Here is a 26,158-nt window from a genome sequence, read left to right as displayed (position 1 = left end):
AATGCAGTTATGTAATTGAAGCCTTTACCCCTCGAATGTTGAGATTATAAGCATGTACCACCACACCTGGCTAAACAGTTAGGCTCTTAAGGAATTGCTATTAGGTTTAGATAGTTGAAGAAGCCACATTTAGTGGAATCACTACATTCTGTGTAATTCCTGATTTTGCTTACACATAAGTCAATATTGTTCATGGACCAAACTGAAACTTATGGAGATAAGCTACAGGATGTTGTGGAATATTAAGATGTGTTATATTTGTTCATGCTGTGGAACATTTATTTTAATGATGCAAAGATGTGCTGCCTTCTTTTATATTGCACTTGTTTAACTCTGTGAAGCTGTGTGACTTTGCCTGTCTAAAACATCTGACTGGTTTAATAAAGAGCTGAATGGCCAATAGTGAGGTAGGAGAAATGATAGGCAGAACTGGCAGGTAGAGAATATAAATAGAAGGAGAAATCTGGGAGGAGATCAGGAGACAAGAGGAGGAGGAGGAGGATGCCAGGGGCCAGCCATCCAGCCACACAGCCAGACATGGAATAAGAAGTAAAGATATATAAATAAAGGAAGGTAAAAAAGCCCAGAGGCACAAGGTAGATGGGATAATTTAAGAAAAGCTGGCGAGAAACAAGCCAAGCTAAGGCCAGGCATTTATATGAAAGAATAAGTCTCCATGTGTGCATTTATTGGGACCTGGGTAGTGGGCCCCCAAAAACTAAAAGGAAAAAAACAACTAACTACGATGAATGGGGTGTCTGAATTTCTCTTCTTTTTTCTTTTAAAGTAAATCAGCTAAGTATGTTGAAAGAGAGCAGCAAGCATAAAATAATGACTTGCATATATCATCTCTAAAATTAAGGAGGATTTCTATGTAATCTGAATATGAAATTTATCTACAGTAGAAGTTCACATCAGACTTAATGCCCCTTTTAAAAAAAAAACAATCTCCTATCTGAAGTGTTTAACGTTATTCCAGATAAAAGATTATAGACAGGACTTTTACAAACCTCTTTGGCTTTAACCAAGTATGTATTTTTCTGAAAATATTTTATCAAAAAAAAGGAAAGCATCAGGAGAAAACTTCATGGTCATAACTTTTGATAGAATTATCATTTTGTCATTTTCAAAATATTAAGTACTTATGAAAAAAGTTGTTTTAGAGAACTTGATGTATATTATACACTTTAGCTAAATATAAGGTAAGCTTAAACAAATACAAAATGTGCTTGAGTATATAACTAGGAAAAAACATTTTTCCCTTCTTTACTGCAACCAAACTACTTTTGCCAAAGTTCACTGAATTTAAAAACATTCTATTTTTTTATTTTTTATTTTTTTTAATTTTTTTTATTAGAACTGGTTGTCAACATGTAGAAGAATGAAAATAGATCCATATCTATTGCCATGCACAAAACTCAAGTCCAAATGGATTAAAGACCTCAATACCAGGCTAAACTGAACCTGATAGAAGAGAAAGTGGTAAGTACTCTACAACATATGGGCACAGGAGATCACTTCCTATGTATGTCCCCAGCAGCACAGACATTAAGGACAACATTGAATAAATGGGACCTCCTGAAACTGAGAAGCTTCTGTAAAGCAAAGGACACTGTCACTAACACAAAAAGGCAACCTACTGACTGGGAGAAGATCTTCACCAACCCTGCAACAGACAAAGGTCTGATCTCCAAAATATATAAAGAACTCAAGAAACTAGACTTTAAAATGCTAATTAACAAAATTAAAAAATGGGGCACTGAACTTAACAGAGAATTCTCAAAAGAAGAAGTTCAAATGGCCAAAAGACACTTAAGGTCATGCTCAACCTCCTTGGCGATCAGGGAAATGCAAATTAAAACAACTTTGAGTTACCACCTTACACCTGTCAGAATGGCTAAAATAAAAAACACCAATGATAGCCTTTGCTGGAGAGGTTGTGGAGAAAGGGGCACACTCATCCATTGCTGGTGGGAATGCAAACTCGTGCAACCACTTTGGAAATCAGTGTGGCGATTTCTCAGGAAATTCGGATCAACTTACCCCTGGACCCAGCAATACCACTCTTGGGAATATACCCAAGAGATGCCCTATCATATGATAAAAGCATTTGTTCAACTATGTTCATAGCAGCATTGTTTGTAATAGCCAGACCCTGGAAACAACCTAGATGCCCTTCAATGGAAGAATGGATGAAGAAAGTGTGGAATATATAGATATTAGAGTACTACTCAGCGGTAAAAAACAATGACTTCGTGAATTTTGCATGCAAATGGATGGAAATAGAAAACACTATCCTGAGTGAGGTAAGCCAGACCCAAAAAGATGAACAGGGGATGTACTCACTCATAATTGGCTTGTAGCCATAAATAAAGGACATTGAGTCTTTAATTTGTGATCATAAAGAAGCTAAATAAGAAGGTGAACCCAAAGAAAATCACATAGTCATCCGCCTGGATATGAACCTTCATCTGGCGATGGATCGAGATAGAGACAGAGACCCAAATTGGAGCACTGGACTGAGCTCTTAAGATCCAAATGGGGAGCAGAAGAGGGACATGAGCAAGGAAGTCAGGATCATGAGGGGTGCACCCACCCACTGTGGAACTGATCTATTGGGAGCTCACCAAGGCCAGCTGGACTGGGACTGAATAAGCATGGGATGAAACCGGACTTTCTGAACATGGCTGACAATGAAGGCTGATGAGAAGCCAAGGACAGTGGCACTAGGTTTCGATCCTAATACGTGAAGTGGCTTTGTGAGAGCCTAGCCTGTTTGGATGCTCACCTTCCTGGACCTGGATAGAAGTGGGAGGACCTTGGACTTCCCGCAGGGCAGGGAATCTGGACTGCTCTTCATTCTCAAGAAGGAGGGGGAATGAAGGGGTAGGGAGGGGGGGAGGAGACGATGTGTGGGAGGAGGGGAAGGGAAATGGGAAACGGGGAGGAGGTGGAATTTTTTTTTTCTTTTTCAACATCTAAAAAAAAAAAATTAACAAAAAACCCCCCCAAAAAAAAACAAAAAAGAAAAGAGAAAAAAAAATTTCCGCCTCCTCCCAGCCTCCCATTTCCCTCCCTCTCCCTCTCCAGTCCAAAGAGCAGTCAGGGTTCCTTGCCCTGTGGAAAGTCCAAAGTTCTCCCCCCCTCCATCCAGATCTAGGAAGGTGAACATCTAAACTGGCTAGGCTCCCACAAAGCCAGAACATGAAGTAGGATCAAAACCCAGTGCCATTGTCCTTGGCTTCTCATCACCCCTCATTGTCCACCATGTTCAGAGAGTCCAGTTTGATCCCATGCTTTTTCAGTCACAGTCCAGCTGGCCTTGGTGAGCTCCCAATAGATCAGCCCCACTGTCTCAGTGGGTGGGTGCACCCCTCGCGGTCCTGACTTCCTTGCTCATGTTCTCCCTCCTTCTTCTCCTCATTGGGACCTTGGGAGCTCATTCTGGTTCTCCAATGTGGGTCTCTGTCTCTATCTCCAGGACCCAACAATACCACTCTTGGGAATATACCCAAGTGATGCCCCATCATATTACAAAAGCATTTGTTCAAGTATGTTCATAGCAGCATTATTTGTAATAGCCAGAACCTGGAAACAACCTAGATGTCCTTCAATGGAAGAATGGATAAAGAAAGTGTGGAATATATACACATTAAGAGTACTACTCAGCAGTAAAAAACAATGACATCTTGAATTTTGTATGCAAATGGATGGAAATAGAAAACACTATCCTGAGTGAGGTAACCCAGACCCAAAAAGATGAACAGGGGATGTACTCACTCATAATTGGTTTATAGCCATAAATAAAGGACATTGAGTCTTTAATTTGTGATCCTAAAGAAGCTAAATAAGAAGGTAAACCCAAAGAAAAACATATAGTTATCCTCCTGGATATGGGAAGTAGACAAGATTGCCAGGTAAAAAAAATTGGGATCTTGGGGGTGGGGTGGGATGGGGGTAAGGGGAGATGGGGAGAGAAAAGTGAGAAGGGGAGGATAGGGGGAACTTGGGGAAATGGAATGGTTGGGATAAAGGAAGGGTGGATATGGGAGCAAGGAAGTATATATCTTAATTAAGGGAGCCATCTTAGGGTTGGCAAGAGACTTGAACCTAGAGGGCTCCCAGGTGTCTATGATGATGTCTCCAGTTAGTTCCTTGGGCAGCTGAGGATAGGGAACCTGAAATGGCCCTATCCTATAGCCATACTGATGAATATCTTGCATATCACCATAAAACATTCTATTTTAAAATTAACACTCTGAATTAGTAAGCCAGATATACACACATATGTATTTACATATGCCTATGTGTATTTACATGTACATTTGTAAAAATACATGCCCTTGCAGGTTTCCAAAACGTTTTCATATAGCATGTTTTGTATATCAACTTACATTTGTCGTAAATCTTCTGGCACCTCCAATTTGATCTTATGAAAAGTATCTTTTGTAGCAGGCTTGTTAGGATTAACAGATCGTAGACGCTCAATTGTGACAATTTCATTATATGTAGCATCACATGCTGCATATTCTATCACATAAAACTGAGAGAAATAAAAATAAAGTCATTCTTAGCTATATGTTTTAAAGAATAGAAAAAAGTACTTTTTCCTATTTTTTTCTTGAGATACGAAATCTTAATAGCCCAGGCTAACCTAGTATTACCATGCAGCCAAGGATGACCTTGAACCCCTGATCCTCCTGATTTAGCTACCTGAGTGCTGGATTAAGGGCATGGATCACCATGCCCAGCTCCTACTGTCATTTTGAAATATAAACTCTCAGGGGAGAAGGTACTTTTAATCAATGAAAACACATAGTATCTAGTAAATCTATAATAAAGACAATGTCATAAAATGACTTAAAAATTAAGTCGCAATTAAAAATAGATACCAAAATAAAAACGTGGTACCTGGGTTTAGAAAATGTAAATAGTATGAACAAATATGCATTTTCCTACCTCACCCTTTATCATCCTCACTTTAGCTAACCACCAACAGCAAGGTTCTTTTTCATTTGCTCTTGAATAAACCTACACAAAAATGACAAAACAGATATTTATGATTAATACAATTCAAAACCAGCATACATCACACATTGAAGAAAACTTCTTACAGCTTTGAAATCATATGCCACATGTCTTCAAACCAAACTGTTCCTATATACTGACCTAGACAAGAACATCTAGTTGGAAACAACCTGAGAACTCAGTGATAAAAGCACTTTGCTTACTTTTTTTTCTCTGTGTCGGTAATATTTAGTACTTTCAACATGGACACTGGAGAAAAGCTGGCATCCATAGCATGGTTTCTTTTATAGTACTTAATGAGCTACAAAATTGTGTCTGAAATCATTTAAATATCATTGTTTTATTCTAATAAGTAAAACTAATGCAAAGTTACAGATACTAGTTACAACTACCTGCTCACTACATTCAGAGATCACTCAGCCACCAGCGTCTTGTATTTTATCTTTCCTGAAGGCTACTTTGCTTTTCTGGCTCAATCTTCTTCATAAAAAAGAACAAATCTATGCTGGCAATCTTTATCTTTCTGGCTCTCATACAGAATTCTAATAATTATCTCTTAGAAAACCACTCCAAAGTTCAGTTGCAATGTGTACCATGGAATCTTTTGTGAAGACACTAGCAAATAAGTGATAAAAAACCTTAAGTGTCGTGACTGGCTGTGCCATCTCATTAACTCCATAGGTAAGTTTTATGAGGCTTCTCTCTGTACCTTACCTGCCATGCAACTATGTCAAAAAAAAAAAAGCAAAATGGTTTTCTTTACCCCTCCAAAGTCTTGACATAGAAACAACAACAACAAAAAAAAACCATAAACTGGCATTTGCTTTTACATAGCCTTCAGCCCACAGGGAGGATGACAGAAGATACTTTTGAAAAAGAACATACACATTTATTTACTTGGTGATGTAAGTATATGGGTACACATGTGGAGGTCAGAGGACAACCCCCAGGTGTCCATTCTTTTCTTCTACCATGTAAGAATCTAACTCAGATCACAGTCTTGGTATAGCAAGTACCCTTATCTGCTGAGACATATCAGCAATCTGAAGACCTTAAGGTTTGAATAACATCTCTATTTACAAATAAGATCTCATGAAAAGCCAAGCCTAGGAGACACTAAGTACATTTTTAGGCAAATAAATATGTTATTCTATTTTTTCATTTAAACTGTAGAGAGAACATAGGTTTGGACATTCAGAGACCTTCTCTGGCTAGACTCTGAAATAACACTACTGCCCTGGCATTATCTTCCATTTATCTTTCTCTCCCTTCATTTGATTTTCACTTGTCAGGACATTAGCTATTCCAGCTAGAATGTAACCTCATAAAAAGCAGGAGAATGTCCTATTTGGATGTGCCTCTCATATCCAGACCAGAAAAGAAGCATTTTAGGACCTAACCTCATTTTGCTTACCTCTAATAAGTATCTATTATTTCTTTTCTTCATACTACAAATATGCATGAAATTACAAAAAAAGGGGCATTCTGCTAAGTCCTGCAGAGAAAAATGAGCTCAAAATGAGGCCTGTGAAGCAGGAGGTAAGAGACCATGAAAACAGTAAGATAAGAGTATAAGTGCAAAGTATAATACAAAACCAACTTTCAATTAGTAGAGAATTACAAACTCAATGATTTTGATCAAGTCTCAACAGCACCTTTTATTCTAAGAGCTCAATGGTAGAAGAGCAGGTAGTTCACAGTATGTTCTATAAAAGAACATTTGGGCTATAAATGTGATCTAAAAAGATACAGGTTTGAAAAATATATACCAGATTCATGAGTACTTGACCACTAAAATAAATTTTAGGTTACTAGACTATTAAATAGAACTATTTCTTTTTGTTTATTTGTTTTTTGAGACAGAGTCTATCTCCATAGACTTGGCTGTTGTAGAACTCACTATATAGATCTAGTGGGCCTTGAACTCATAGAAGCCCACTGCCTCTGTCTTTTGAGTGCTGTTATTAAAGGCATGTGCCACCACATCTGGCTCTAGAATTACTTCTTAAATTTGTTTTTGGAGGTAAGGATCTCATGTACGTAGAGCTGACCTCTAACTTAATATACAGGCGACAACAAACTAAGAACTAAACTGCCAGTCTCCACCTCCTAAGTGCTAGGATTATAGACATACATCATCATCATGCCTTGTTAGAACTATTACTTTCCTTTGTAAAACTATTTTTACAAATTCGTTTTGTTTAAAAAGTGGGCTTAATAAGAAGTGAAAAAAAGTATTATCTAAACAAAGATTTAGAGATGGGGACAAGCGTTTAATAATGAACAAACGAACTTGAGACAGTGGCAAGATAATCCGTGAGTGTTGCTGAAATAGTCAAATATAAGTACCATATAACATTTCAAATCATTAACTAAAAGGTGTAGTGATAGGGGGAGCGGCGGCAGGGCTGCGTCCCCAAACACCCCAGCCGCCTGCCCTGCCCGGCTAGCTCAGTCGGTAGAGCATGAGACTCTTAATCTCAGGGTCGTGGGTTCGAGCCCCACGTTGGGCGCCAAATGAAGGCGTAAGTCACAAACAATGCCACACCAATTTGGGTGATATTTATTTAAAGGGGAAAAACTTACAGATCACTGTCCCAGGCAACAGCCCTCTACGCGACCAGGAGTCTAGTCGCCGGCGGAGCAGGAAGTGAAGAGAGAGAGGAGAGGGAAGTGGCCGCTTTTTTAAAGGGAGAGAGACCACGCCCCAAGGGGCTGGTATCTCAGCGGCGATAGGTTGGAGGAGTGGGAGATCCTCCCGCAACAAAAAGGGATACTCATAAGAATTATGCCCACTTCAACTCTATCACTCAAGGTGGTTTAAATACCGTTAAAAGTAAGATATATTTTAAAAATCCAAGAAAATTAAATACACAGATGCCTTCAGTCCTTAGTTATGTCATGGCTGGGGGAACTCACCTCAACTTCATCACTTTCATTTATATCTTTATTATAACCTACAGGTGGTGGGAATCTCACATCATGGAATGGAATCTGTCTGTCTGTCTGCCAGCTGCAAATAAACAAAATATCATTATTCGATATGCTTCTGATGTTTAATGGAAACAGTGACCATGTTGCAATTAACTTTGGTTAAATGTGACTCTTTCTTACTTTAAAGAAGCAAATGCCTTCTAATGGCCAGTTTTTGCTGAGTGGTGCATAATGGCATTGTACAGACATTTTAAGAAAGTCTACATGCAGCATAGCAGCCTGTGCTTCCACAAAGAATTTCTTTTAACACAATAGATAAAAACTATTATTCAAAATGTTTTTCATCTAATAATTTCAACTCTAAGACTTTTAAAGCCTAAGTCCACAGTAGAAATTCTTTTGATGCTTAAATTAGTATTGGTAATTGTTAGTAATCTACTTGCAAAATAATTATGACCACATTCCATCAACCACAGAAACTGTCCTCTACTTCCCAAGCAAAATTGCAGTCAGCACATTAGCAATTCTCAACTCACTTTTCCCCCTTTAAATTTTAGATCCCACGAGGTGGTCAATTCTTGCCACAGGTAGCTGGATGCTGATCGGTATGATGTATCAGCATGGACTGGGTTGGTGGGGGTTCTCCTAAACCACAGAAACCCAATGGAGACAGCCTACAGGAGTTCAATTAAATTGCCTACATTTCTTAAACTTAAAATAATACGGAAAAGCTTTAAGATGCCATTTCTTTATTTTGCTTTTACTTGCAAAGACTTACTAAGCAACAATTTTATAAAGATACTGGATGATTCAATCACTGGAGCACTCAATTTTCTTGAAAGAAACTGAGATCTGTTCTGTGTAAAACACATATAACACATATATATTTCTAGATTTATTCAAAATTTTCTGTGCTTATATATACACCTGTGTATCTGTGCATGTAAATGGATAAAGGCCAGAAGAGAGTAACAGATCCTCTAGAACTAGAGTTTCAGGTGCTGGGAACTGAATTTCAGTCCTCTGTAAGAACAGCAAGCATCCTTAACTGCTGAGTAACCTTTTCAGCCTCATAAAATGCCTATATTTTGACACAGGACATTTTAGTACAACACAATTAAGGAATACTAATTTATCTTTCTTTCTGTTTATAAAGAAGAACTATTATGTAAAAGGAAAAATAATTCAGAATATGTGGACTGACTCCTCTCTGTGACTAATGAATACATGGGGCCAGGCGGTGATGGTGCACACATTTAAACCCAGCACTTGGGAGGCAGAGACAGCAGATCTCTGTGTGTTCAAGGCCAGCCTGGCCAGTCTGGACTACAGAGTGAGTTCCAGGACAGACTCCAAAGTTACAGAGAAACCCTGTCTCAGAAAAAAAAAGAATATATTGGAAAAAATGTAATTAAAATAAAACAGAACATTCTTTTTATACCTTTTGATAGTGACTTTTAACATGTTACAAAATGATTGGTAAATTTCACTTGTAAAAGTATACAATGCAAAATATAAATTTTTTGGTTCCAAAGGAATGACAATGACTTTAATTCTTTACAAAAAGAGATAGAGATTCAAATCTATTGTTCAATATTAAATATGGAAGGTTAAAACCTAAGTACCCTAAACAAGCTATTCTTCCTAAATGAAAGGACCCTATTCTTTGAAATACTATGTGTGTTTTACTTCATGCTTGATGAACCGTTCTCTTCCTTCACACTCTTTTTTAAATGTAGATGGAAAGCCAAAATAGAAACACACAAAAAAGAACAAAGAGTCCGCTTAATAGTTTATAGTTCACAGGAGAAACTAAGAGCAGTAAACCTAAATGTCCATTTTGGAAAACAGTGTTTTACTAATGAAGAAAATAAGCAGATAAAAGTATAAACACAATAAGGCTGGAAGCATGCCTTAGCTGCTTGCAGAGGATCTGAGATGGTTTTCAGCACCCATGTTGGGCAACTTACAACTGCCTCTAACTCTAGTTTCAGAGGGGATATGATACTTCTAGCCTCAATCAACATCTGTATTCATGCTGAACATACACAGAGATATACATACATGCACACAGTAAAAGTAATAAAGAGTTTAATTACAAAAAGATTATCCTCCAAATTATCAATGGTTCCTTCAGTAGAGCTATGATATTATAGTTGTCTATTGTGTAATGATGGATCCTTAAAAAAGTAAAAAGGCAATTATGGAACTTCTGTCTTTAGGCATTCAGAGAAAGGTATTCTATTATTTAAACTTGTAGTGTAGACTAACATCATTAGTTTAGAGCATGGAACTTGGTTGATTATTCTCAATCATCTATGTCCTTTTAAATGTATAGCAAGCATCAAAGGCTACTACTTTGCCCTGTTCCTAGCTAAAAGTACTGTGTTTACAGTCTAATTTCAGATTTTTCTAGATAGTGAATTGCAGATCTACTCTTAATATTTTAAAATCAAGGCATTTGCGTCTCTGTGCCACAGACTGCATTTTGGGAGATTTACTGCGATATAATTTATAAACCACACAATTCACCAATTTAAATGTACAATTCAATAGGGTTTAGTATATTTTCATATATATACAATTATTGTTAGTGAATTGTAGAAACATTTTTATCACTACAACAGAAAGTCTTCTATACTTTAGCCTCCCTCTCACCCCCTAATAAATTCTAAACAATCACTATACTACTTTATTATCTACAGATTTTTAAGATTATTTTAGCCTGATTTGGATGTACTTAATTGCCGTGGTTCCAAAAAAATTCTATGTCACTATCCACAGTTAGCAAAATCCTAGTATGAGCACCAAATTTATGACTTCAGTGTCTCAAGTGGCAACTACTACTAAAAAAAAAAAGGCCTTTATTAGTACTCAAGTTTAGTTAATAGATTTTTCCCAAATAAAATATCTATACTATCGACTTTTACACACAGCCCATATACCTAGATCTTTAAGTATTGTTTTATGATGTAGAAACAGAAAGCAGTAAAGATTACCTGTTACTATTAATGATTCAAATTTATGAAAAAATAAAAATAACCTAAAGTAGAAACATAATTTTTCCTGGTAAAACAAACTGTATAATTAAAAAAAAACACTATAAATCTACAACCATTTTTTCTTGCAAACATCCTATATTTTCAATTTTTAATAAAATTACAAATATTCCTCCTATTTAAACTCTCAGCTAACAGTAGAGAAAAATGTGCCTTTTTTCATAATCAAATGCACATAAAGGATGAAGATTATACATTAAGGAACTCTGAGGACATGCATTAGCCGCAGGAGAGAGCCTTTTATTGATTTAATACTGAGCTCTTTCAGAACTTCTTGTTTGGTAATAGGAAAGACACTCAAACCAGACTTCATTTTTAAGAAAACGAGAAAAAAAAAAAGGAATGGGTATAAAGCATTCTGTCTTTAACATTAAGATTATAGAGTGAGAAACTTACTTGTTTTCAAAAGCAACTGTTATTGAATCTTCATGAACATCTTTTACAAATGCCTGGAAGTAGAATACAACAAATTAACTTATAAGCTAACTTTTAAGGTAAATTTTAGAGATATTTAAGAATAAAATGAGTCCCAGTTTATGGTGGTGCATGCCTTTAATCCCAGCACTTAGGAGACAGAGGCAGGTGGATCTCTGAGTTCTGAGTTTGAAGTCAGTCTTGTCTACAGAGCAAGTTTCAGGAGAGTCAGAGCTACACAGAGAAACCCTGTCTTGAAAAACAAAAAAAAAACAACACAAAACAAAATAAAATATGGAATAAAATGGATCTTTGATTGAAAAGTCAGTTTCTGATGTTCACTTATTCACCATATTTATTTTGCCAGGTACTATATATTAGGGTTTAGTAATACACAGACAGTTACAACATTAAATAAGAAAAATTGCCTCAGACTTTAGAAACTCAAAGAGATAGTTACATTGGACAATACAATTTACTGTTGAATAAGGTACATTTTAGGCTACGTTTTTAAAAATTAAGACGCTTACTCTAGAACCACATGCCTAGCAGTAAAGATAAGCTGTAACTTCTCCATGAGTGCTGTATTGTTCTTTTCCCCTTTGTACTTATTTTCTATTTGCTTTTTAGGTTTCAAGTAAGAATGAAAGTATAACTAAGTTAAATTTAGTTTATGCACTATTATCTTGGAAATACTTAGAATGAACTCAATGAATGTCTATTAAGTGAACTGGTGCCTAATATGTTCCTCTCACAGCCTGAGTAAAAGATCTGTTTATTGGCAGTGCTATATTACTTTGGTAAGGGAGATATATTGGAAAGGTGAGGCATCTACTGACTCTTAAAGTATAAGGAAGAATTAAAAAGGTCAGTGGAGGATGAAGAAGCAAGAATAAAAGTGTAGACAATGAAAAGCATCTTGAGACTGGAATAAGTCATCAATAAGAAAGCTGAGACAATGAAAGAAGTGTAGTACGAATAATAAAAACCCAGAGTCAGATATTGGGGTTCAACCCAAAAACCAGAAAAGCAAAGCAGTCAAGTCATTAGAGATGGCTCACCTCTACCAAGGCTGGGTGATTGTAAAGTAAGCCTCTCTCTCCTCCCAGTTTATATTTCTTCTAGTGCTGCGATTAAAGGCCAATGACTACCTAGGACTGAGATTAAATGTGTGAGCCACCACCACCTGGATGATTTGTTTCTGCATTGATCTTGTAGAGCCCAAAGTAGCCTTGAACTCACAGAGATCTTTCTGATTCTGTCTCCCAATTCCTGGGATTAAAGGTGTGTGTCACCACTGCCTGACCTCTAGTGGCTTTATCTTTGCCTCTGGTCTTCAGGCAAGATATGTTTATCAAAATACAAATAATATACCACTATAAGAAAGAACAGGATTTAACCCATGATGTATTTGTATGGGAGTGGGGTGGATAGCTACAAATCAAGCAATAAATGTTCCTTTGAGAAGACAGCAGCACCAAAGAACCCTGCTGACACTGAGTAACAGAGAAAGTTATTTCCCTAGGGTTCATTTCACCAATATGGCCTTGGCAGCACACCTTGGTGATTCACCTGCTTTTAAAGGTATAATAAAGATTATGGAAATTTCAAGCCAAATCGCAAAAGAAATACTAGAGGCCCAGCAAGCAATATGTGTACCAGGGATAAAATCCTTATAAGGAACCCCTGAACGATAATGTGAAGCCAAAGATACAATGGAGACTCCAGACAGTTGGAAATTACAGGAATGTGGAATGAGGCCAAAAAGCTGCAGGAAGCAAGCAACACACACACACACACACACACACACACACACACACACCCGTATAGTTACAGGTTTAAATGATAAGAAACCCAAATTTTCTTCCCACCTATCTGATCTTGCTTATTTCCCAGATTTATTTATTAAAATTTCTATAGCACATTTTAACAACTATAGTTCAATACCACTCAACATACTTTAGAATGTACACTATTTCATAAGCAAGCACGCTTCCAGTGTGCTAATATTTAACAACAAAGGTGACTGATTTTGAATTAAAAGTTGTGAGAATTGTTTACTCAAGTTCTTGATGTTTTTGCACTACAGAATAAAACTTTGGAGAAGGGAAAGGATAGCCATTATATGTCCATGTATCCTTTGTCATCACACAATAGCTAATATCAAGTTAATATTATTTCTGGGGGAGATTACTAGACTCCCAACTAAAACCAAGACTTCCTTTGTCCTTCATTTACTAAGAAAATGTAATTGCTTCCTCACCCTTGTTGAAAGTTGTGTGATGTTTACATGCCTTGGCAACAGCACAACAACACTAGGTCTTTACAGTGCATTATATACTGAAAATGTTAAATTCTTTAGTCAGCAAACTGAACTTTGGTACTGCTGGGTGAAGGACTGTCCTTTGCAAAGCAGTCTTTGCCTAAAACTATGCAGTCTGTGATAACTAGATGTAATCTACATTAAAATTAATTACAATTAAATTCAGTAATCCATTCACCTGTCACATTTTGAGTGTTTATGAGCTAGGGATAGCTCAGTGGCTATTGTAGCAAATCCTACTTATTTAAAACATTTACAAGTGTTAAAAGTTTTCAAATCAACCATAAAAGCACTCTTTAAAAGTCAGTCTTATGACTATATGGCTGTATTTTCTTTTCTCCCTACTTACCAAAGTTATTGTTCAGTTTAATCATATGCATTCAGTACATTTGCCTATTTCCTAAAAAATGAAGTGTTCTCTCAAAGGAGAGCTGTAAATGGTATAACTGAAAAAGAGAGAAAGGAAAAAATGGAAAAAAAGAAATGTTTTCACAGCCCTTGAATTTAATTCTGGGTGAAGTGTCAGAAATTGTTTGAGTAATCATCACATCCCCACAGGGCCAGTGCCTCTGAGTTAATGAGACTTATCTATGTATAGATATTTGCATGATTGTTTCAAAATCAGTCATTTTTGGCCACTGTTTGCATATAGAAGGGATGTAATACCTTCTGATTGCTGCAGTACTAGGCAGAATAAAGGAATTTCAGCAATGGACTCTGGCCTGCACACACACTCACTCACACTAAGGACAATAAATATATCCTGCCAGTTCTAAGGTCTTTTAGCAAGCCTTCCCTCCACAGGTTCCGCATATCCCTATGTGTTTTCATAATTCTTCCAACAATGCTTTTTATATTTGCCTCTCTCTTAATTCATTTACTAGGTTCCTCTAGAAAGCCAGAAACCAACTTGGAAAACTACATTTTGCTGAGATTCTATACTATCATGCTATGTTGGTGTTTGTAAAAACTACAGGATGACAGGATTTCTGCAATATATTCAAAGGCATATGGGATGAATGCCTGAAGTGTTTCACTGCATCTGACAGGTAGGGCTATTACTCAAATCAGAGAACTTAAGAGGTTGAATTTTGTTGTGAATTAAATATAGGCTCAAAATCTTAGTTGGCTCTATCATATAACAGCTGCCAAGATCAGGGAACCTCATTTTTAAAGGACCCAAACCAGCTTTTTAAATTTGTAATGAAATTATTCACATATGTAATTTTCATAAAAGATATTGAACCATAAATGCCTTTGTATTTCAGAATGTTAAATTCTCCCCCATACTTTAAAACAAAGGCTTTAATGGGGCTATCAAACCAGAAGTTCTTAAGGGCATGACTAAAGACTGAGGTTCTCCACAGGATGTCAGTCACTCAATAGTGCTAATGTTTTCCCTAAGGAGAGATGAGAATTAACCACTCATAATCATGACAGGAACTACAAACTGCTATTTGGAAAAATAAATGAAAGTTTTAAAGGTCAAATAGTGGCTTAAAAATAATACAGAAAAAGAAAGGGAACTTTCCGCAAAGTTACTAAATATTAAAAGGCTACTTTGACTCTAGGAAAAAGAAAAAAGTGACAACAGACTTTAGGGTTTGGAAAAAGTAATAAAACACACTAAGGTTGTTTACCAGAGTAAAGGGGAAAGTTTACAACATCATAGCCAGAACTACATAGTTCAAATACTGCTTTATTAAATTTTTGCATGAAAGACAGAAAGCTCAGCCCTATTTGGGTAAACTTTATTCCCCCTGACTCCCTTACACATCTAAAGTTTCAAGATGTGTGAAAAAGTCATACTAGGGGTTAGAAAAATGGCTCCATGAAGAGCACTGGCTGCTCTTCCAGAGAATCCTGGTTCCATTCCCAGCACCTACCAAAACACCCATACATATAAAATAAAGTAAAAGATAACACAGTATCTTAAACAGGAAAGAACTGGTCACCAGAGGTCATTTTATAAGTTTCAATGTAGCCAACCCTCTTCCACTTAAATGTTACATTATCAGTAAAGACATGTAACAGAATGTGTAATGCAGAGAAAGCTTAACAGCATTTTAAAATAATCCTCCTACGGGCTGGAGAGATGGCTCAGTGGTTAAGAGCACTGACTTCCAGAGGTCCTGAGTTCAATTCCCAGCAACCACATGGTGGCTTACAGCCATCTATAATGAGACCTGGCACCCCCTTCTGGCTTGTGGGCACACATGGAAGGAATGCTGTATACATAATAAATAAATAAATATTTAAAAAAAAATAACCCTCCTAGGAAATAGTACAGGGGCATTTAAAATGTACAATTCAAACCCAAGGTTTCATAAATGCATTGAGTTTTTATTCTCCCCCCTTCACATGTAGGCACTAGCAATGTAAAGGAATGAACAATAAAACTTAGCAGTTCTTCCACAAATTCTAAGAAAAATTTAATTCACCCTGACCAAAGACAACATAAGAACAAAGAAAACATTATCTACTGACTTGTTTTCCTGATATTTATATACTGTTTATATTAAGTTACACAGTTTTTCAGGTTTAGTGAGCTCCATGAGTAAATAAAAAAAAGGAAATGTCACAGCAGGGCCAAAGATTTGTAACTTCATCTTTCCTTAATAAGAATTTATAAGCCGGGCGGTGGTGGCGCACGCCTTTAATCCCAGCACTCGGGAGGCAGAGGCAGGCGGATCTCTGTGAGTTCGAGACCAGCCTGGTCTACAAGAGCTAGTTCCAGGACAGGCTCCAAAACCACAGAGAAACCCTGTCTCGAAAAAACCAAAAAAAAAAAAAAAAAAAAAAAAAAGAATTTATAGAAAAAATTACAGGATATTTTTAAACTAGAAGGGTTAATAAAAAAGAAAACTGATACATAAATTGGAGATTTATGACATCTTTGTGTTCACAGTTAAAATTCACTGTAGAAAAACTGTAGTTATGGGATGCTTAAGCAATGTTGTAATAACAAATATGAGCAAAGATAATAAAAATGAAAAGTGAGCAGGAAATAGAATCAATTTTTTTCAAGCTAAATCTCATCGTTTCATGTCAAAAGTCTGATTTCAAATCCCAGATCCTAAACTTTCAGCACCCTGACAGCATTAGTAATTTATTTCATCTCCCTATACATCTACATCCTTATGAAAATGAAAACAGTGGGACAAGTAATGGAGGCAAAGCAGTGCTTAGCACTCCATACCTGGTAACTATGACCATAACCATGATAGCAATCATCTCCCAGAATGGGCCAGACTCTGAACTCCCAAATTGGATTCACTGTTGGATTTTGCACATAATTGACATTTTGAGATTTTCAGAATGGGAGTTGGAGTTGGAAAATGCACATTTCCAAGGTGTTGCGTTGCATCCACAAAGACATTAAATCTTACAAAGAGTATGTAGATTTGGGAAGATAAAATGTGGCAATTTACATCATTCATTTTTTTCAACATTCAAAGTAACATCAATACTCAAAGTTTTCTGGCTGTCAGATAAAACTATGAATGCAAGAATATTTGCACTTCATGCAGGTTTATAAATTTCTAAAGCTTGTGAAAGTTAACTTGTGATAATACAATGATTTCTATCAATGTAGCTAAAATCACATGCTGGGCCCTAATGACTTTAAAAAAAACCTTTTAAAAAAAAAGACATGGTTTCACTATGTATTCCTGCCTGGCATGGAACTTAGAGATCCACCAGCCTCTGCATACTAAGTGCTGGGATTACAGATGTGTGCCACCATGCCTGGCATTAAAAAGGTCTTGACTGTACTGCACATAGTAAAGTACTACCTATGGTAACAATATTCTGTTAATGGTAGTCTTTTTCTCAGATGCTAAGCTTAAAACTAAGATATTTAAGTATAATATGACAATATATTTGTGAATTTATATAATTACAGATAATAAATTAGGTATTAGCCATTATAATTTGAAATTAAAAACTTTTGTATTGGGCTGGAGAGATAAAGCTCAGCAAGATTAAGAGCACTGGTTGCTCTTGCAGAGGACCCAGGTTCATTTCCCAGGACCCACATGGTTGCTCAGAACTGTCTATACTCTTGTTCCAGGGGATCTGACACCTTCACACCAATGACCATAAAATAAAGTTAAATTATTTTTAAAAAGTTTTGTATCTTATGTCTCCAACATGATTTGTTAATTTTCATACTAGAATATAAACTTAGAAATATTTGTATAGAGAGTAGTTTCCCATCTGAATGGTACCCATTCTACATCTAAAGTAAAGCTAATTTATCATTCTCAACACAACAAAACTGTAATAAACAAAAACTACATAGGGGCAGATGCTCCTAGAATAAAGATATATTGCAATGTATTGCAACATTGCTGATTTAAAGATTGTAAAGATCATGAGAGATAGAAATCAAAGTGTCTTCATATTTTAAATAACATGCCTGAAGGGCTCAAAAACTGGTAAATGTGACCAACTTTTACTAAGTTAAAGAAATACCACAGCTTAAAAGTAGAAGTTCTAATGATTACTAAATCTAACTTTCAACTTTAAAAATAAACACCAAAGGGGGGCTGGAGCTGGTCCTGAGAGAGCTCAGCAGGTAAAGGCTTGCAGACCTGAGTTCCATCCCCAGTAGCCATATGATGGAGAGAGACAGCCAACCTCTGTAAGTTGTCCTCTGAACTACACAAGTGTGACATGGGATGGACACAGGCACCTACCACCTCACACAGTCCCAAATAAATCTAATAAAAGCTTAAACTCCGAAAAAAAACCCAAAAAACAAAAAGAGCTCATTGGCCCTTAGCATGTGAGAAGCATATTTTGTGGATTTAGAATCTTTTAGAGAAAGAATCAAATCCTTTCTAGCATGTTATACAAAGTTATTCGGCAAACTTAATGTGCAACTATCTTCCAGAATACCGTAGTATTGGTAAGCAAATCAAAACTGAATTCAATTATACTGAATCTGACTTGTTTGGCTTTAAATTTTTATTTCTCTCAATTTAATGAACGAACTCCTCAGTTTTTCTTTAATGGTTGTTATTTCTCTGTCATCTATTTCACTAGAAAGCAGCTTAGCATGCGTCCACTTTAGTTTTTCTGCTCACGGCCAATATTTTAAGTGATGTAAAATTTAAACCTATTTCGTACAGACAATAATATCCTTCCCTTAATACAGACCAGTTGAAATGATTTTTTAAAAATAAAACTTAAACACAATAGCAATTCCTCAACATACATTTTTTTCAAAGTATTACATTTCGCCTCAAGGAATAAAAGGATAATCCATAATCCATTCCTTTTTGTTCACCTCCAAATTAAGATGTCACTGAAAAACAAAGCCAAGAAAACAGCAAGGGAATTAATAGCAAAAACAGAGTACTTAAAAATATTAGTCAGTTTGCAAACAAAATTACTGGAGCCAATAAATCCTTCAAGAGTAGGATGGGCTACTTGTCTTCGATGGCAAGCCAACTTCATTAAAAGCCACTAACAGTGGACTCAAATCTAAGCTGGTATTAGAGATGAACAAAAATACTACTTAACTATTATCCCTTGCTCATCTGTGTCTCAGTGCCCCAACTCTAGCAAGAAAAACTGTCACTCTAGAATCTAGAAATGGAATGCAAACTAGCCAAAACTAACTGGAAAAAAAATTTATTACAGCAAATTTAAAATAAATACACAGGTAAAATTAATAACATAAATGCTGTGTTATTTATGTCTCCTTCTACAAATACAACAAAAGGATTTTTTTGCTATAAATTAGTATTTTACAAGTCTTCCTCATTCATGAAAGTTATCTTTCTCTAACTGCCTTCATAAACTTGGTAAAAGCATAATTTATTAAAGTCATTTACCTGAGTATACTCAAGTATGTCCCATTTGAAATGTCCAAGTTATTCCACAATAATCTTAAAAATGTTGGATAATGGTAATAGCTATTTTCCATGCTCCCTTCCATGTGCGCCTCCCGTTACTAAAATATCTAGCGAGGTGGGGCCTTATAGAGGTTATAAACATTCAAGAAAGGAGAATTTATAATATTGCTAGATCTACATTATGCAGTATCAACAATCACACCACAGCTATATAGAAATATTTTAAGGTTCCTTCTAAAACATACGATGTTACCTGATATTCAATGGTATAAAAACTCTCAGTAATTCAATTCCATGAAAGCCTGATTCAAACCTCAATAATATGGTCCAGTGCAACATGGCAAAAGTCAAAGCGAATATACGCCTTTTGCTTTGAGCACAGAACAAATATTCCAAACAGTCTTGATAAAATTCACTAGCAACCGTATAGTCCCAGTTAATTTCCTTAAGTTCTGTAGCACACATTCGGGTCCTTGAGAACTTAAACACAGAGAAAAATTTTAAGTAAGCAGACTTGTTAATATTTCCAAAAGCGGACCCATGGGCATCCCTGAATTTCTCCCAGTAAGAAAGAGGCTAGGAGGCCGGCGTCGTTAATGGCTCTCTCAGATGTCACGGTCTTCCAGAAACTTTTCGGTCTAAAAACCTCCCTCGGAATTCACAAAGCGAGGCCAGTAAAAATCAGTTGCCATTGTTGACTCCCAGCTGACTACCCCTTCTTCCTCGCTCCACACCCCTCGCCCTGAACAGGGGAGCTCTCCAAAGTCTGGAGCGCGGAGCGAAGAGCAGGAGCCAGACTCCAGCAGCTGTCCAGGCGAGGCGCCCGGCTCCCGCCAGGCTCCCCGCTTGTCAGGCCCGGAGCCCTCTGCGAGGATCATTTGGGAAAGCAGGACTAAGCCGCTGCCACCCCACGCGGCACCGGCCCCAGGGCCGGATCGCCTGTTCCCGCTTCGCTGACCGAGCTCGGTCACCGAACGGCCCTCAGCTCCCCGCGCTCCTTCGTCTTCCACCGGGGCGCCAGGGCCTGGGGCGGCGGGAGTCGGAGCGTGGAGGATGGCTACAGGCCCCGAGTCCGCTGCTTCCCTCCACCCCCAGTCCACCGCACCCGCCGCGCCCGCGGGGCCTGCCGCCGCCGCCCGGGACACAAGGGAGGAAAGGAGGCCGAGGACCGGGCCTGTCCGGTAGCCGGTTACCTTGTAGAAAGCGCCATTGGAGCCCCGCACTTCCACCACCAGCTCCTCCATCTTCTCGTCCGTCCTCGCGCCGGGAGCCCGCCTCCGAGAGGTGGGCTGCAGGCGCTCGAGGCCCAGCCGCCGCCGCCGCGTTCCCGCACGCCCCCCGGCAGCGGCGCCGCCGTCACTGCCACCGCCCGCGCTCGCCGTCCGTTGGCTTCACTGCCCGCCCTCTCAGGCGCGGCCCCTCACCGGAAGTGAAACCGAAACGCTGCCTAGCGCCTGACTGAGGCCGAGGCGCTGCCCGCGCCTCGTGTAAACAGTCAAGCGATGTCACGTGGCCCGAGACGCCCCGCCCCCAGTGGGCTCGGCCCCCTCTGCTCCGCCCTCACCCCCCCAGGGGGGGCCGAGCACGCGCATGCGCCCTTCTGGGAACCTGCCCTGGGTAACAGGGCGGACCTTGTGGTGGCGGGCTCCCTTGCTGAAAGGCGGGAAAGTGCAAAGGGTGGTGACAGGTCGCGCTGTCTCTGGTCACCTGGCTGGGACTAGAGACCCTTTCTGTAGTTGATGAAGTGAGGCCGTGGGATAAAGCCTCCAGGTGTCGAAAACGGGGCCCGGGAGGACCGGACGGGCTTTGGGTAGATTTTTCTACAGGGTAGCATTGACCTGGTTGAGCTGGAGGTCGGAGCAGGAGGGGCGGTGAAGAAAAGTGATCAACTCAATCTCAGCACACTTTGATCTAGAACAATGGGAACCACATTGACGCTGACTTCTGAGACCCACACAACTGGAAGGCAAAGTTAACTGCTATACATCCTGTAATTTTTGAGGGGCAGTGGGGTGTATCAGGACTTCAGGAAGTGTTCAGCAGTTCAGACACTGCTGGCCCACACACTTTATTTTCATTCTTGGCATTTGAAATAAAGGAGAGAGAGAAAAAAAATGTGTTAAGCACTTGCTAATTTCCTTAGTTTGCTTTTATCTCTTCTATGCGTGTTCGGTACCAGAGGGTGAGCTTCAGTAAGACAATTATGTCACCTGTCTAAGTATGTCTCTGTGCCCTTTCCAGGTAGAACCAAGTCTAAGCTTTTTCTTCTGGCCTCTGTACTGGGCTTGTATCCAGCCTGACCCATGTTCCCTTAATCTAGAAGGCTTGCATCCAACTGTGAAGTTCATTGAATGTCTATCATGTGACAAGCACTGTGTTAAGTGCTACTTGAGTCACGATGAGGCAAAAAAAAAAAAAAGGTCATCGTTGAAATTGGAATCTACAGGACTAGATGACAAAAATTTAATTTTGCTCATCTAAATGTGGGGCTGGAAAAATGGCTCCAGTGATTAAAGCATTTGTCCCGCAAGCACAAAATTCTTAATTTTTGAAACCTTAGAATCCATATAAATCTGGCCTTAGCAGTGCCTGTATACATTCTAACTGTATATAACCTAAGCACTCACTCAGAGTTGAGTCCCCAGAAATCCACAGCTACGACCAACAAAAAGAGAGGCCCTATCACTAGGTAGAAGGCAAGGACTGACACTGGAGGCTACTCTCTGACCTCTGCACTTGTGCTGTGGTATATGTGTGTGGCTATACTCAAACACAAGAATGCACACACACACACACACACACACGCTCACAATCACACACACTAAGTAAAAATTTAAATGTGGAATTGCAGCTACAATGGGCTCTAAAACGTGTGGATGTACCTTTTTGTAGTTGGATATGAACCTGTCTGTGGTGTGGGAGAGGTAACCACAGAAGCAGGATGGTTTCAGCTGGAATGTGACAGAGAAGACTTATTTGTAAGACTAAGAGGAAGAAGGGTGATGTACTAGCCTTAGAATGAAAGGCACGTTGGGCTTCCAGTTCCCAGCCTGCCTTAGCCAGAACAATGTTAATGCTGTTGGAACTCCAACTTTAAGGCAGTGGATCAAGGGCCATATTCCTTGAGGCCACAGTATACAGAAATGATCCATTGAACTGGAGTCTTTGGAGTAGCCACAGTCTATTAAGAATCCAGTAGGGCTGGAAACAAATCTCACCATAGGCTAGGTGGGAGCATAACATTAACTTTAACTCCAGTGTAGTGAAATCTTCCATGTGTAACGTCTGCAATTTGCCAAGGGCTTTCAAGCATGTCATACTTCACAAATGTCACTGTCCCATGACACAGTTGCATGACTGCATGCCCTTGTACATACTTCTCTTTGCTCTTAATGTTTCCACATAGAGCCTGAGTGTTTAGTTATTTCGCTTCAAATGCAAATATCTGAGTGAACTTTTCATTCAGTTCTCAGCATACTCTTATTAGTTCTTACATGGTCCCTCTTTTCTTCATATTATTGTGTGTTATTTGTATTCATTCTTCTTGTTAACCTCTCTCATTCCTCTAGAAACCAATTGTAATGTTTGATATATCGTTAATAGTTTAAGATTGTGTTTTTAAGGACAGATTGTCTTGTAGGGCAGGCTGGCCAGAACGCAGTATGTAGTAAGGGCTGTTATTGGATTCCCTATCCTTCTTTCTCCACTTCTAGAGTGCTGGGATAAAAGGCATGCATCACCAAGCCTGCCACATAATAGATACCATTCGTGTATAACTTGTACATTTACAGAGATGCTACTAGACTGTAAACCTGTTTCCCACGGTTAGCATTAAAATTTTATTTAAAAATTTTCCTTTGAGACAGGGTCTCACTAATTAACCTTGGCTGGCCTCAAATTCACAATCATCTGTTTGACCTTGCCACCCCAGTGCTGGGAGTAAAGGCATGTGCCACCATTTCCAGGGTCATGAAAACTCTTGTGATTCTCCTCACACCCCTTGTAAAGAACTTTGTGTATGTGCTCTTACAGACTTCTGCATGTACTTCCTGTTTCCTTTTTTGCACTGCTTATGCATCAGGTACTGAATGCTTACTATTTACTAAATAAAATGCTTACTATTTATTGCCATATATAAGGAACTAGAATTATTTATTTACATTTATTCACTGGACTGTTACTATTATCTAGGCAGAAACTTGTCTTCCTTGCCCTTGTACTTTAGGGATATGAAATGTTTGGTATTTCCTCACTACTTGGATATGTTATGGCTTTGTCTTCTTTTTTCTTCATTTCTGAGATTGAGTTGTACCCTACAGCTCTCGCTGGGATTTTTCCTTCTTGACGTGTTGTCTCAATCAGTCTCACTCTGATGCCTTGATTTTGAAATTCCCCCTTGCAAGACAGTTTAGCCCTAATTATGATCCTTCTCTTACCTCTCTGGTCTTAATGACCTGAGTTGTGCAAACTGTGTCATTTTGACTTAGATTTCTCTCAGACCCAATCACATACCAAATTCTTCCAGAGTTGAGAATCTATTTCTCAAAGTTTCATTCTTTCACCTGGTTTCCTGGAACCTTTTTTATCTTCTTTTTATTAATTTACCAGATGAAACAATACTCCTGCTTATGTGTCATATCTGTCACTCTGCCATTCAAAACACACCAATGGGGCCCACATAAAATTTCTTTGGTAAAATCTAAAGTTATTATTTATTCAAGTATTCTACATAATCTGATACCTTTTATCCCTTCCGTCTTACATGCTAAATTTCACTGCCTAGCTATGACATGTTTTCTGGTGTCTTGAAAATACCAGGCAAGTTATTAGTCTTTTTTTTCTCTAGAACGTAAACTTAACAAGAAAAAAAAAACCTGCTTGTGTCACCAATGTCTGGAACATAGTAGATGGTCTTTAAATATTTATTGAATGAATGAGTAAGCGAATGAATGAATACATAATCAAGACTCAGCATGAATTAAAATTGCTCCCATACCTATATTTCAGAACTTTTGCCCCTCCCTGTAGTAAGGGCTGTGGGCCTCTTCCCACAGCCCGGTTCCTGGCTGCCTGGCTAGCTTATACCCTGAAATAAAAACACACAAATTGTATTCTTTTAAACACTGCTTGGCCCATTATATCTAGCCTTTTCTCGGCTAACTCTCGCACCTGGACTAGCCCATTTCTAATAATGTGTGTAGCACCCCAAGGTGTGCTTACCGGGAAGATTCTAGCCTACGTCCATCCTGGGTCGGAGCTTCATAGCATCTGCTCCAGAGAGCAGAGCTATCGAGTCTGAGCTCACTTCCTCTTTCTCCCAGCATTCTGTTCTGTTTACTACACCCACCTATGTTCTAACCTATAAAATGGGCCAAGGCAGTTTCTTTATTAGCCAATGACCTCCCTCCATCACCTCCCCACTTTGGCCCCTATCTTCCATTAAATAAGTGTCTGTTTTCTCTGCATTGATTTCATTTATATTTCATGGGTTTGTAACTTGATTCCCCTACGCCTTTTTCATTTCTCAATCCCAGTTGAAATGTCTTCTGTTTTTTTCAAATCTGGAAATCTTTTTTAAAAATATTTATTTATTTATTATGTATACAATATTCTGTCTGTGTGTATGTCTGCAGGCCGGAAGAGGGCACCAGACCTCATTACAGATGGTTTTTTTTATTAAATTTATTTATTTATTAAGGATTTCTGCCTCCTCCCCGCAACTGCTTCCCATTTCCCTCCCCCTCCCCCGATCAAGTCCCCCTCCCTCATCTGCTCGAAGAGCAATCAGGGTTCCCTGACCTGTGGGAAGCCCCAGGACTGCCCACCTCTATCCAGGTCTCGTAAGGTGAGCATCCAAACTGCCTAGGCTCCCACAAAGCCAGTACGTGCAGTAGGAACAAAAAACCCACTGCGATTGTTCTTGAGATCTCAGTATTCCTCATTGTCCGCTATGTTCAGCTAGTCCGGGTTTATCCCATGCTTTTTCAGACCTAGGCCAGCTGGCCTTGGTGAGTTCCCGATAGACCATCCCCATTGTCTCAGTGTGTGGGTGCACCCCTTGTGGTCCTGAGTTCCTTGCTCGTGCTCTGTCTCATTCTGCTCCTGATTTGGACCTTGAGATTTCTGTCTGGTGCTCCCATGTGGGTCTCTGTCTCTGTCTCCTTTCATCGCCTGATGAAGGTTAATATTCATGAGGATGCCTATGTGTTTGTCTTTGGATTCACCTTCTTATTTAGCTTCTCTAGGAACATGAATTATAAGCTCAATGTCCTTTATTTATGGCTAGAAACCAAATATGAGTGAGTACATCCCACGTTCCTCTTTTTGGGTCTGGCTTACCTCACTCAGGATAGTGTTCTCTATTTCCATCCATTTGTATGCAAAATTCAGGAAGTCCTTGTTTTTTACTGCTGAGTAATACTCTAATATGTATATATTCCATACTTTCTTCATCCATTCTTCCGTTGAAGGGCATCTAGGTTGTTTCCAGGTTCTGGGTTGTGAGCCACCATGTGGTTGCTGGGAACTGAACTCAG

The 26,158-nt window shown here is 38.7% G+C and overlaps 1 protein-coding gene across 12 annotated transcripts in view; it reads right to left on the bottom strand.

The window, feature by feature from the left end:
• Nucleotides 1-21,001, bottom strand: part of Fmr1 (fragile X messenger ribonucleoprotein 1) — a 42,296-nt gene extending 21,295 nt beyond the window's left edge. For all 12 annotated transcript variants that reach the window (XM_075958816.1, XM_075958817.1, XM_075958819.1 and 9 more), the window contains exons 1-5: nucleotides 20,816-21,001; nucleotides 11,418-11,470; nucleotides 7,948-8,041; nucleotides 4,960-5,031; nucleotides 4,395-4,543 (exon numbers count right to left, since the gene is read on the bottom strand). In XM_075958816.1, coding sequence (XP_075814931.1) covers nucleotides 4,395-4,543; nucleotides 4,960-5,031; nucleotides 7,948-8,041; nucleotides 11,418-11,470; nucleotides 20,816-20,866 — 419 coding nt within the window. In that variant the 5' untranslated portion in view covers nucleotides 20,867-21,001. The remainder of the gene's footprint in view (nucleotides 1-4,394; nucleotides 4,544-4,959; nucleotides 5,032-7,947; nucleotides 8,042-11,417; nucleotides 11,471-20,815) is intronic.
• Between the last annotated feature and the right edge of the window lie 5,157 nt (nucleotides 21,002-26,158).

Source organism: Microtus pennsylvanicus, chromosome X, assembly GCF_037038515.1.
Source record: "Microtus pennsylvanicus isolate mMicPen1 chromosome X, mMicPen1.hap1, whole genome shotgun sequence".
Classification (NCBI taxonomy): Eukaryota; Metazoa; Chordata; class Mammalia; order Rodentia; family Cricetidae; genus Microtus; species Microtus pennsylvanicus.
The sequence above is the reverse complement of the archived record's forward strand: the minus strand, read 5'-3'. Positions and strand labels throughout refer to the sequence as shown.